The sequence below is a fragment of the Canis lupus genome, chromosome 32 (assembly GCF_003254725.2).
Source record: "Canis lupus dingo isolate Sandy chromosome 32, ASM325472v2, whole genome shotgun sequence".
Lineage (NCBI taxonomy): Eukaryota > Metazoa > Chordata > Mammalia > Carnivora > Canidae > Canis > Canis lupus.
In genome coordinates, this window is record NC_064274.1 from 22735794 (window position 1) to 22750553 (window position 14760).

Genomic DNA, 14760 nt, shown 5'->3' on the forward strand with positions numbered 1-14760 from the left:
CCTGTGTAGCGACTCTAGGAGGAAGAGTTGAGACAAGAATTTGGCCAAAATTAGGTTATGAATCATACAATATGGAAATGGTCTCTTTCACAAAGTATGCCCATTTATCCTTGTTAGTGAGTAATTGTGAATTGACCATATAACTCTCACATATAAATGTTATATTTCAAATCAATTTTTGTAGGAGAAATATGTTACCTTATCTTACCTAAGAAGAGATAACATAATTTAAATAAAGAAAACCATAGTTCTCTTCAAGAAAATATTTGTTTTCACAATGCAGGATTTATAGTAACATGATTCATGATCTACTTAAAAAATAACTACTGAATGGGAATTGAAACATTAAATAACTATTTTTCTCTCAATGACTTATTAGAACAATATTGATTCACATAAACAAACTCAATGTTTATTTCCTAGAGATCTAGTGAAATGCACCTGATAAATTCATCTTTTACCACAGAGCCAGAGTGAAAAATAAAATAAATTATAACAGCTTTTCAAAAAAAAAAAAATTATAACAGCTTTTCTATTTCATTATAAATTCAACCTATTGTGAAATAAATGTTTTAAAGTCCAGCAGCAAATAATGATAAAACATGAAATAGTCCATTTAGAAGTTTTCTCTACAGAAATAATTTAGTATATTTCAATTTGACTAAGATAGTGAGGAATGAACAATTCTATTTAAAAAAATAATAAAAAGCAAATATTTTCTAGTAAGATATTTAAGTTACCAGATTACAATATTAAAATGGTTATCAGGTAACACCTAACCACATTTAAAACAGAAATCCCAGAACAAGGATCCCACCTGAGAACTGAAAATACTCGGGCCATTTTGCCTATCGCTCGGATCTTGTTCCTTATCACCTCCTTCCGGGCTGCGGCTGTTGCTCCTATATTTTAAAACAGAAGAGTTAAGGAGTCAGTGATCTTTTGTAAAAATGTAATTATTTTACAGATTTATTTATTTATTAAATTTTTAAGATTTATTTATTCATGAGAGACACAGAGAGAGAGGCAGAGACATAGGCAGAGGGAAAAGCAGGCTCCCTGCGGGAATCCCAATGTGGAACTCGATCTCTAGACCCTGGGACCACGATCAGAGCCAAAGGCAGATAGATGCTCAAGCACTGAGCCACCCAGGCATCCCTATTTTACAGACTTAAATATATAACCGACTCTAGTAAGCAAAACCATCCTCCCACCCCAGTGGATTTATCTCTGGATTAACTTTAAAAACCTATGCATCTGGTCATTAATACTTGGGAAGTGGCTCTTGAGAAGTCCCCAAAATGCCAAAGGGCAACTTTCAAGATTTTCAGGGGGAGACAGGTATAGAGAAAAATGATGGAGCTGACTGGGTAGATTCCTACCCATCTCTTCTAATTAAGTTCCCTTCTCTTCTCTTTTGTTTATACAGAGAGAGTGTGCATTGGCAAGAAGCATCAAGTGAGTCACCAGGATTTTCTACTCATTTCCGGGCTCCATGCTGAGAAGACTACTTTAGGAAACAGTTTTTTCGAAAGTTCTCCCTTGAAGTTATCAAACTTAGTCTCAACTCTCTAAGTTCCCTGAAACATCATGTATGTTATTTAATGGCCATAAAACTTTTGTTTTTGCACTTGATACTCTTTCATCTTCTGCTGGTTCACAAGTTCTAGAGGGAAAAATGGAAAACTACTGCATTGGATTTAGTGAGAGATGGTGGCATGATTTGTATTTTAGGGCTTGTGTAAAAAAAGTTACACTGAGGTCCGAGTGAATAATATCTACCACTTACTGTATTTTTCCAAATGAGACAAAAAAAATCAATCTATGCAGGTTATTGTTACTGTAAACATTTTTAGCATATTTTTAAAATAATACTATATGATCTGTAGTGAATCAGTTTTCTTTTTTATTAAATTCTCAACGCATCTTTGGAGAAGTGTAAGTCACAGGAAAACATCTCTCTTTTTAAGATTTTTTATAATCAAAGGTAAAGGAGATAAGATATCATTGTTATACATTATATGGGGCTTTGTAGAAAGTGTTAACACAAGAAGATTGTTTTTCTAGTTCTATTGCCTCTAACAGAAATACAACATAATATTGTTCTCAGGTAGTATCAGAAATGTCCCTAATACATATGAACAATTTAAGTCAGATAGTTTATTTGTTCAGAGACTGCAGACATGAGTGGTAATTGGTATAAGTTTTGGTCTTTTAATCTGTGACAAAGACAAGCTTTCTGATGTTTTAGGAAGGAAATATTTTGGCTTTTCCTCTTGGGGGCTTTTAAGAATGTGATTTAATCTTTTTCATTGTTTTCATGTTTGATGAGAGTTAATCAACACCCTAACATTTCTATAAGAAAGAAAACTCACATCGACACTCACACAATTTTGAACTGTCTGGAGGAAAAACCTCTGCTTTTCTTTCCCCGCAAGGAAAAGGAAAACATAATGGGCCACTTTCTTTTCCTGAGTGGGTTCACTTGACAGAAGTGCTTGTAGGGCACACCCATCTCATATCCACAGGTGTTCCCCAGAAGGTGCGTACCAGCAAGCTTGCTTCTTCACCTTGTCTCCCTGACCTGAAAACAGCCCATATTTTTGGCCATTTCTTTCTTTCTTGTGGCAATCACACCATGGCAGGTATCTCCCAACATACTGACTGGCAGGACTTACTATTGCCAGCTATTCTGTCTGCAGATAAGTAGAGTAAGTTTAAATTCATGAGAGAAAACCACTCTTCTAGCCAGTTTTTCTCATGATTGAGTGGAACCAAGGATTCTCATTTGCTAGACTCCTTGAATTACACACTGTTGGCCACAACATTTGAGAAAATAGTGTGCATGCTGGATCCCTGCCTCGAACTCTATCCTGTGTCTCTAACAATATTGTTTTCTAACAATAGATAGTTACCTATGATTTGCAATTAAGGTTCTTTATACAATAAATCCTGTCCTAGAACCCATTTAAAAGTCTAATGTTTCTATGCTTGCATTTTAGGTAAGTTGTGGCCAAGAGACTACGAAAGAACATTTGTTAAGAAAAGAAAAAACAGTGGGATGGCAATTTGTCTCCTTAACTTTTTTTATTTTATATGTATTTTAGTTATTTGTTAAATTCTGCTTTCAGCCTAACACTGTGCTATTCCTACTCTATATGGAATAGTTCCAGTCTGTTTGACCCCGTCCACTCAGAGGTCATGAGGTGCTAAATGAGGGAAGAGATTCTGACCCTCTCCAACACAGAATATGGCCAGATCATAAATCCATCCAACAGATACAAAGAATGTAAAATGTGAGTGAGCTCTGAAAGTGGCAATTAGATTTAGAAGTGCAGTAAGAAAAGCGGCAAGAAAGGAGTTGCTAGAAATAAAATTGTATATATTTAAGAGAAATGAAAAAAGAGAAGACATAAAATAAGTGAAAAAAATGTAAGAAGGATACTCTCCCAGAAAATTTTCTATAATGGCCTTGCAAAAACCATAACCAGAGCAAAGAAAGGTAAGAAACTAAGTTGGAAAGAGAGGGAAAGAAATTATATAGAGTTATGACTTTCAGTTCAGTATTAGTTGATTCTCAAAAAAATGCTCAAATAAACTCTGCATTTCAAATGTAAAATCAACATTCTGATAGAGCCTGTTTGTCATAAGGAATGACAAAATAAGGAATTTTTTTTTTCAGATCAAATGACTTACGGAAGAGTAGGTAACAGATTATTCTACTTTACGTATTCATAGGTGTACTCCTTAATAAATGAAGATTCACGTCATATTACATGTTCTTAAGAAGAACTCCTGTCTCTTTTTAAATTTCTCAATAACACAGATAAAAAATTTTACTGCTCCTTTTATAAAATTAAGACACATTTACTCAAAAAATAAAAAATAACCTAATCATAAACAGTGTCATGAATAAATACCTCTTAAAGTGTTCTGGGGATTGCCTTCATTATTTTCCAAATATTTCAAAATCAAAATCAAACTAATGCCACACTTTAATAACCTCACAAATATTTGAAATACTCAAATAAAATAGTGAGTTAATATGAAATTGAACATAAAGGAACTGAAGAATAGTGGAGTAGGTTTAAGATACAAAGGTCCATGTATATTTAGTATTGTTATTCCTGATTTTTGGTATTTTCTAGAGATCATAAAACTCCTTTTCAAATAATTATGTTCTACTGCATGCCCTTACAGTCCATATTCTATAGAAAGATCAGGAAAAGGCACATTTTTTTTCAGAATTTTACTAGTTACTGTATACAAATACAATGTCACATTCAACATACTTGTTTTAAGTTGTGGAAATGATCACAGTAGCTCAAATTAAAATCTAGTATATTAAAGAATGAAGGCACATAAAATATCTTTTACATTAAAGCCAAAGTAACTATTTTTCACTGAACAGCCTGAAAGTCCAAAACTGAAAGGCAACATTTCATATCTTTAAAAAAATAATTAAATAAAATTTCATTTAGCATTAACATTCCAATAATCATCACTTCTTTTCTGAGTCTCTCTCTTTCTTCATCTTTTAAGTCCTAATCTTCTTTTATGCCTGGAGTATTATGCTACTATATCCAGAATCTAGGTAATCTTGCACACTCAATTTTCCTCAAAGTGGAAGAGGCTAAATGTACAGACCAAGGGAATCTTTAAAGATTTGCTTTTAACATGTGTCCTTTCTGCCCTTAACTTAGCCCCTTGCTGACTTCTCATGAAGTTTTAAAGGTATGCATGCCAAGTGGCTTGCTGAGTGAGTGCTGCATCCCTGCGGGGTGGATTTCAGCCACGAAGGGAAGTGGGAAAGTGCAGCAGCATCACTGCATGGAGGGGCCAACTGCTAGTGCGAAGAGAGATTCTTACCACATGGGCTACAGGCCACACATCATAGATGCTCTGCATTCACCTCACAGCTCCAACCCGTTGAGCTACTACTGCAAATTCCTCAATGCTAACTGAATTTGAGTATGTGGGAAGAGCTAGATAGAATACAATTTATTACCCAAATCATCTATTCATTAAGTGTTCTTGGGAATCTTATCCCATATAGCCTGATATGTGCTAACTGCCAGCAACAGACATATTAATAAAGCATGATCTCCAGTTTAGGAAATCATGTGAATGACAGCAATAGAGTGTGACAAATAGAGTGTTAGTAGTAGTAGTGTGCCCAAGCTGGGTTGTGTCCACTAGTGAAACAGAGAGTAGACTGAGTGCATTTCAGATTTGTTTATTTGAGAGAGAGTGTGTGTATGAGCGCAAGTATGCGCGTGAGCAGGGAGGGGCAGAGGGAGAGGGAGAGAGAATCTCCAGCAGACTTCCTCCTGAGCACAGAGCCCAATGTGGGCTCAATCCCATGACACTGAGATCATAACCTGAGCCAAAATCAAGAGTCAGACACTTAACCAACTGAGCCACCCAGGCGCCCCTGAGCACATCTCGTTGGCAGCCTGATGTCAGTGGTACAGAAGAGAATTTATACTATGGAAATCTGCAAATGCCACAGAGACTAGGGCCATTTTCCCCTGAAGAATGGGTTGTTAAATGGACACCAGCATGCCACTGAGAGCAGATGTTGATTGCCTTGAGGCATGAAAAAAAAACTTCACTGAAATCGTAATAGTTAAAGGATCCTTAAGGATAAGTAAGATTGAAAGAATAAGGACAATAGGTATTCTCCATAGAAGGAAGAAAATTCTCAAACTTTTGGAGGCCATAAGAATTCGTGTTATGTTCATTGGTGGGTGAGAAGTCTGGTGTGGATGGAGATGGCATGCTGGGGTGAGGAAGGGTGAGGAGAAGCAGGAGCTGCCTGGCTAACCTGTACAGGCGTGAGCATCATGGTATATGCAGGCAAGAAGTTTCTGTATTAGTAAACTCATAGTAGAGATTAACAGAACATACTTTGTCACCTATATCCCCAAAAAAGAAAGAAAGAGATGAATTGATGGATGGGTACAGAGGTAGGTATGTGACAAAGAAACTATAGTCAAATGTTAATTGTAGACAGTAAGTGATGGGTACATGGATTTTGACTGTCCAACTGTTTCAACATTTTTGTATGTTTAAAACATTTTAATAATAAAATGTCAAAAAACCAAACTATATTTGGAAGAAGCTTAGTTTTGAGGGTAAAGAGAGTGGCGTTGAGAAGAGAAGTGTCCCCATCTCTCCCTTTGTGTTGAATGGGGGATGCGTGAGCTGGCCGAAGGAAGCAGAAAAGAAAAGTTCTCGGCGCAGCTAACATGCACTCTGCCCCTCCTTCAACCAGCTCCAGGAGAAAACTGGCCCCGTAGGGTTTTGTTTTATATGCCCAATTGAATGGATTCTAATTGCTTTCAATACCTTTTTGTAATTGTAAGAAATGAAGATGATGAGCTACATAAACATTTTATACTCAGATATCTTATAAAATAGGAATATTTTCATATTATCAGAATGTGGAAAAGCCCCTTTCTAAAAAAGCAGAGGAAAGTGAGATATTTATTTACCCTTGAATGTAAACAGTAGCAGAAATTGTCCATCTCATTATTTATTGGCCTCAATTTATGCTATTATTTAGACTTCTTTCTTTTTTGGGGGGTTATTCTCTCATTTATTTTTTAAAGGCTTTTTATTTTTTAATTTTTAAAAGATTATTTATTTATTCATAAAAGACACAGAGAGAGGCAGAGACATAGGCAGAGGGAGAAGCAGGCTCCCTGTGTGGAGCCTGATGCAGGACTGGGACCCCAAGATCATGCTCTGCACTGAAGGCAGATGCTCAACCACTGAGCCACCTAAGTGTCCCTAAAGGCCTTTTTTTTTTTTTTTAAAGGCCTTTTAATACAAGTATTTTCATATTTTTAAATAAATATTTTCCATACAACAGTGTGCATTAACATTCCACACTTTTTTCAAAGGAAAACGAAAGATATTTTGAGAACTATATATTGCTGATAGGCTTCAAATCTCTAACTTTTTATTTAAGAATCTAAGAAACTAATAGAGAAAACTCACCAGTTTTCCACATTTATTAAAAGTTACAAAATTTATCTCTAGAATAAGTAGGAAACCTATTTTATTTGAAAGTAAGATTTTATCATAGTTCATTATAATTAAGCAGAGTTTAGATGTACCCCCAGATTTTATTTTTCATCAAATACTGCAATTATTGAATTTGAATAAAGGCTATGATGGAATGAAGCATAGGTGATGAGATAAAAAATATCTTTTGTTGTGTTAAAGACAAAAATTAGATTTTCATCCAAAATTAGCACCTTTGAAATACAAGATATCATACAATGAAGAGTCTTCAGATACCTCTAGAATCCCTTTATAATTGGTCTTCTTACAGGAGATGGTGAAATTATAAGTATACAGGCTAACTTATTTATTAGGAGAACTCATGTCCCAAATTGGTCCCATAAGAAGCCAAAACATGTGCTAAAATCCCTAAACCTTGTTCTTTTTTTGTTTTTTCCTTCTCTGACCTAGTTTAGCAATAGCAAATCTTGAGCTTGTACATGCCAACAAAGTGATGCTATCTATAAGTTACTTAGACATCCACTTGGCTTTGCCCTTGGCAATGAATGTGACATGTGTTTTACTACGTTTGCCTATACCATCAGGAATTTGAGTCCTTGGATTTAGGGATAGTACCATAAACAATGAGTAACTGTATTTACACTGATGGACTGACTTTAAAACTGTAGCTTTTAAAAAAAACCAAAAAACCAGAGCCAAAACCTGTAGCTTTTAAGTTTTTTACTCATGCATCTACCAACGACTATCCTCCAAAGTATACTATTCCACTTCCAAATTTAAATAGTTGTAAAGAATATAATATCATAGACATTGCTATTTTAAAATGAAATGACTATATTACATTTTTTTACTAGTGGCATATAAATATCACAGCGATTTCATCCCACCATCATCCATTTAAAGAAAAAAAAATCCATGAACAAGATACTCATTGATACTTAGAAATCTTACATGTCCTTTTTTTCCTTTGAAATTGTATTTCCATTTCCCTGATTTTGCTCTAGTGAATTATCTATTTATACTTTAAAATGGTTTTATAGGGCAGCCCGGGGGGCTCAGCGGTTTAGCGCCACCTTCAGCCCAACGCCTGATCCTGGAGACCCGGGATCGAGTCCCATGTCAGGCTCCCTGCATGGAGCCTGCTTCTCCCTCTGCCTGTGTCTCTGCCTCTCTCTCTCCTCTCTGTGTATTCTCGTGAATAAATAAATAAAATCTTAAAAAAATGGTTTTATAACTACATTGTACTTTCTCATCAAAAATATGTTTCAGAATCTAAGTTAAATGTATTTTTTTTTTTTTAAGATTTTAATTGTTTGCTTTTGAGAGTGAGCACAAGCAGGGGGGAGTGTCAGGCAGAGGGAGAGGGAGAAGTAGACTCCCCACTGAGCATGGAGCCTGATGTAGAGCTTAATCCCAGGACCCTGAGATCATGACCTGAGCTGAAGGCAGACCCTTAGCCCACTGAGTTACCCAGGCGCCCCTCAGTTAAATGTATTTCATTTTATTTTATTTATTTTTTATTTATTTATTTTTTTAATTTATTTTATTGGTGTTCAATTTGCTAACATACAGAATAACCCCCAGTGCCCGTCACCCATTCACTCCCACCCCCCGCCCTTCTCCCCTTCTACCACCCCTAGTTCGTTTCCCAGAGTTAGCAGTCTTTACGTTCTGTCTCCCTTTCTGATATTTCCCACACATTTCTTCTCCCTTCCCTTATATTCCCTTTCACTATTATTTATATTCCCCAAATGAATGAGAACATATAATGTTTGTCCTTCTCCGACTGACTTACTTCACTCAGCATAATACCCTCCAGTTCCATCCACGTTGAAGCAAATGGTAGGTATTTGTCATTTCTAACAGCTGAGGAATATTCCATTGTATATATAAACCACATCTTCTTTATCCATTCATCTTTCGTTGGACACCGAGGCTCCTTCCACAGTTTGGCTATCGTTCCTCAAACAGTTAAAAATAGACCTGCCCTATGACCCAGCAATTGCACTGTTGGGGATTTACCCCAAAGATACAAATGCAATGAAACGCCGGGACACCTGCACCCCGATGTTTATAGCAGCAATGGCCATGGTAGTTAAATGTATTTTAAACTGACATGATGAAGCCCTAAGTGTTTAAAAATTCCTATGTAATAAAGATCACAATTGTTAGTAATAGTACATAATTGAGCTAGATAGCACAAATCTATGATATTTAAAAAGCATAGAAATAAAGTTTTATTGGAATGCATCCCTTAGTGACAAGGATGGGAGGGGGCACATTGCCTTGATTAAGGGGCTTCCTAGATACTGAGTTTTCCAGCATCTCTCTGTTGGTATTTCAGTACTAAACATCTCAAGGCAAGGTTCACAATGTGATGTCTTGGGAGACCTATGCCTTTCTAAATAAGAGAAGGGCAATTGAGAAAAAAGAGGTTGAAAAGAGAAGCCCCAATGTGGTCCACACCCTCCAGCTCAGGTGAGTTTTAGGAAGGAGGACATCTGAGAGTTGAGGATGTGAAAATGGATTCCCTTGAAACTCCCCTTTAAAACATCCTCTGGTCACCCCAGTAGGACAAATGTTCTAGTATGAAGACTGCTGCTCTATCAAGAATGAGATCGCTCAGTTTCTAGAGTTGATAGTTGCTGAAGAACTCCTTGACTAGCCATAACAGATCTGCATTGCTCATCCACTTGACATCGGTGCTAGTTAGATGTAGTCCAAAGAGATTGTTAGGTGATGACCCTCACCAAATAGCTGTACCTATGCACACATAGGTTATTCTGTGAGGCAGGAAAATACCCTCAGGATCACAGATTTTTAAAATTCTTGTAAAATTTCATCGTTTGGAAGATTATAACCTAAAATGTTTGGAATAACTTTTTAATTTTGATTTTCATTCTACCATATTACATATCCATAGGTAATAAAATTCAGATATAATGGCTATTCACTCCAAATTCACCCCAAACCACATATTCTGAATTTTTTGCCATATATTTTTTAGTTCAACTAAAATCTCAGCACATAATAGACCCTGCAATAGTGTGATATTTGGCATAAGACAATTCTGTCTTATATCTCAGTTTGAAAGCAGAAGAGCCTTTAAAATATGTATTTTTAAATAAAAAGCTTCTCCTGTGTAACAGATTCTAAGAAAGGCCAGTACAGCCTAGATTGGGTTTCTTTCATTTCTCCTGACAGAAAATATAAATGAGTTATTTGGATAGGAAATCTTAAAAATATACAGACTCCCAAATGTCAAGTAAGTGTCATTATTTGGTTATGCTACGTAATTAAAAGTTACTTCTGTTTACAGGCTTTAATTTGATTCCACAGACTTTTGTTCTCTGAGACATTTTGTCCCATCTGTTCAGGGACTCCTCAGTAGAATCATAGAATTTGGCTATAAGCATAATTCTAACTTGGGCAAAAATTAAAGACCTTAAAATAGATTAGAGAACTTTTGCTGATTTTTTTTTTTGAAAAACCATCGCATATTCAAACTATGTCTTACAAAGAACGTTTCAGTTGGTTTATATTTACCAAAGTAGAAACTAATGGCATGTGAAATCCTAGTCAGATTGTCCTCTTTATTATGACAGAAATACATCAATTTTGTAAATAGCAAGTGAGCATAAAAAGAAAATGAAATGAAATAATAAATATCAAGTTAAAAATTTAGACTTATTGTCTATAGGAGAAACAATTATGTCTGGATGTTTAATCTACCAAGGATTATTCTCAGTATAGGTGAGGATGTAACAGTTCAAAAAGGTATTTATTAAAGACCCAATTGGGCAAGCATGCTAAATGTCAAAAGGATGCATGCACTAGAACTTAATTCTCGACCCTGATGGATTTATACGTTTATCAAATGCTAGAACTATATTTAAATGTTATCTCTGAAATGATCCAATTAAGGGGGGGAATGGACAAATTGAGTAAAACATTATGTTTCATTGTCCTACGTGTCACACACTAGTTAGAAAATTAACTGAACACTATCTGACAGAATAAAGAAGCAGGCTGAGAGAAGGAAGGCAACTCCTTGGTGGTCAGTGGAGGCCCCTGAGGCACAAGCCACTCAAATGTCTTCTGATGCTTTTCAAGACCTAGGCAGGATGCTTTGTCAGCATATGGGGGATGCCCTGATGTTTTTTTGCTCAAGAAGGAGAATAAAGAAATGAACGTTAGGTTGTGGCCAATGATCATTTAAGTTGCATGGATAGGCAACTTAAATGAGACTTAAACAACACCTAAAGATATTATCTTATCAGAGGAAGGGATTATGCCAATCAAAAATGTACTGGTGGGCCCCAGAGGCAGAGTACAGAAGAGAAGCTGAGGCAAATGTCTGAAATGTCCAGGGGAGTGTTGTCCAGGGGGCAAAGGCCTTCAAGTGTTCTGGCCCTAGGGCAAGGCTTCAGATCAAAATAGCTGGCTCCTTTTGTGACTGCTTTGAAGACCTGAAGAAACTGGCATGTGGGAGGCAGAATGGAACAATGGTAAGGAACTTCCGGTTGAGAGTAAAAGACCTGGGATGGAGTTTCAGCTCCTTCATTCCCTAGCTGTGCTGTCTTGGATAGATTACTAGGTCTTCTCATGTCCATATTCCTCATCTATAAAGTGAGGAATGATTAATGTGCTTTATTTGCATTAGTTCACATAACCTTCACAACAACCACCTGAGGAAATATTATTATTCTCCACAGTCCCCAAGATGATTCTAGGGAACAGAAACAGTAATTTGTTTGCCTAAAGTCAAGAGCTGAAAAGCACTGACCCAGAGCCAAAATTCATTACAGTAGCAGGTTGACTGACCTACTTCAAAGGTGGGTAGAAGAATAAAATAAGTAATGTGTCCACTTGCTCTTAACATTCAACAAACACGCATGCTAGATACTGTGTTACCCGCTAAAGCACTTAGCACAGATCTTTGGTACATGAGAAGTACTCAAAAAGGTTTGCTATTATTATTAGGAAGGAAATGCTTGCATAGAGGTGGATATATTCCGGTTCTTCTAACACTTGCGATTCTTACTGTGGATTAAAAGATCGATTGTGTGATCTTCATTAATATCAAGCTCCCTAGTTGGGACCTCCGTTGGGTTTTGTGCCAACCAGGCTAAAGACTGGGGCCCAGATGATGGCATATTTACAAGGGGAAAATGTTGGCAGCAAGGACGCTGCTGGTTTCATTGTTCAGAGAAAAAAAAAAAGAAAGAAAATAAAAAGAAACACTCCAAAAAGGTGGGCTGACCAAATAGAACCAAGATTTCTATTTCTATGCTGAGAAATGGGAGAAAAGTTTGATAGCTTCTCATATAAGAGGGAGAGCAAAAACAGACTATACTCATAGAAAAATATTTTTTAAATCTAGATTTTTTTTGAGTACTTACTTAATTTTTTCATTGAGCCCTTAAACTCCTCACCAGAGATAAAAAAATTAGCATTAAGAGAATGTTTTATAAATGCTAGACTCACAACAACTGTCTCAGTTGATCAATTAACTAATAATTATTCTCATATAAGGACAATCTTCAGGTAGACAATCTGGACCTATAAAATACCTTAGTACAAAAAAAATCATTAAAGCTCTGCCAGAAACACAGTAAAAGTGATCTTTTCTTATGGTATCACGTTTCAGCAAGCTTACATTACCACCAGTCCCTTCTGTGAAGAATGCCTCTTTCACACGCCACGACCCCAACCTTATTTGTGAGAAGTGATGTTTTTCTAAAATATAGACATACATATACACAAAATGTTTGCCTTCATTGAGGAAAAAGAGCTCTCTACTTCAATACCTTTCAAATAAAGGATATATTCAGGTTTATGGAGCACATGCTTATTTCCTTTCTTTTTTTGGGGGAGGGGCTTATTTCCTTTCTTATAATGCAACATGGATTTCTTTCTCAAATACATTCAGTTGAAGTGTATGCTTTAGATATGCAATAGCTAACGTTTAGTGTAAGTTGGCCAATGTCACCATTAGTTGGAGGAAGGCTCAAATACTACAAAAATTAATGATTTTTAAATCTGTGTAAAAATACTATACATGTGTAAAATGCATGTGTCTGTGGAAATACAGCATAAAATTCTAGAATATTATATTACTGTGAGCATAATATTCTAGCCAATGGTGGACATTATCCAACCAATTACCTATAACAAGCATATGACTGTTTTTTCACATCTACTTTGTTCTGCAAAGTCTGTGCCTCTACATAATGTGAAAATCCTGCTAGGTAATAAGGAAACACATTTGTGCAAAAGCATGGTAGTACAATATGAAGAGAAAGCAGTAGTACTTTCGATGTCTGTGTTGCCCTATCATTTTAATTAGCAACTTAAAGGGATTTTAATTATTACAATCAAATATGATAAGCTAGACTTGATGATACTGATGACAATATGATGGCTAACCAGGTATCTTGTATGATAGTCAAGACCCCAAAACTTCAATAGCCATGGTATGATGGGATTTTCTATCCTACTACCTAGTAAATCCCTGTGTATTTTTTAGATATGTTTTAATTTTCAATGATATACTGTTTCAATTTTATGATGTTTCAATTTTAATGATATACTGGATATAGCATTCACTTTCTTTTTATGGCATAACCATGATTTTTAAAAAAACCCTGTAATATAAATGGTCATAGTACAAAGGATATATTTATAGTAACAAAAATGATTTACATTCTAAATTACAGACCAAAGTATTAATTGAAAAAAATCAACACTAAACTGGAAGGTAATTAACAAAATCCTGAAAGACATGACAAGAGCTTTTACAAAATATTGAATAATTTTTCTTTCTATATATGTCTTTTATTTCTCCAATTACCTCACTCAAACTCAAATATTATAAAAAAAGATAAGGGAACTTAACACTGGCAAATGAATATCCATCCTTTGCATATCATTTCCTGGAAAACCTACATGGATTTCTCACATGGCCGTACCTCCTAATGCAGTTAAATACATAAAGTGTTTTCCTTTTCCTTGTCAGAAGACAAGAAAGATGTCCTCTAAGTTTTCTCCTTTAGTTATCAAATATTTTGTCCTAATTCATGCTGCCTCCATCAACCCTTTCAAGCCTCTGTAAGACAACATATTTAAAATTGGTTTCCTGCTGCCCAAGCCTCTCAGCTCAATGGAAGCAAAACCATGTGTTTGCCTGCCATTGAATACACAGAGATACTCCATGAAGAAATATTTATACAGAGAACTAAAAATATATAAAATAAAATAAAAATATAACACGATATGAAAATTGAGATACTCTGCATTTATTTTTTGGCCTGCTGCCAAGGATTTCTATTTTCTTTTTAGCTATTATAAATACTACAGCTAACATAAACGTCTCTTCAATAATCTGATATCTGACAACTGTAGTGATGTCCTGATATTTCATTTTTTTTGGCCAGATTTATATCTCACAATAATTTTTCTGCATTTGGTTCAAATATTTTTTAAGAGTTGGTGCCTCAACTGCTATACAGTCCTGGTCCTTTCTACTTGGTTGCCCCCTTGTCTTTTCTCCCCAGCTTTATCAAGGGTTACTTTTAAGGATCAGATTTCAATTTTGATATTTCCTTTCACATCAGCAACTTGGGAGACATTTTCACTCAATAGATTCCGATTATGACTTTTTTTTTTTTTTTTTTTTTTTTTTTTTTTTTTTTTAAATTTTTTTTTATTTATTTATGATAGTCACAC

At 35.5% G+C, this 14760-nt stretch overlaps 1 protein-coding gene across 6 annotated transcripts in view; it reads right to left on the reverse strand.

Moving 5' to 3' along the window:
* The window catches only part of PPP3CA (protein phosphatase 3 catalytic subunit alpha), a 310204-nt gene that overhangs the window by 14883 nt on the left and 280561 nt on the right, over window positions 1-14760 (reverse strand). For all 6 annotated transcript variants that reach the window (XM_025423202.3, XM_049105098.1, XM_025423210.3 and 3 more), the window contains one exon: window positions 818-902. In XM_025423202.3, the coding sequence (XP_025278987.1) occupies window positions 818-902 (85 nt within the window). The remainder of the gene's footprint in view (window positions 1-817; window positions 903-14760) is intronic.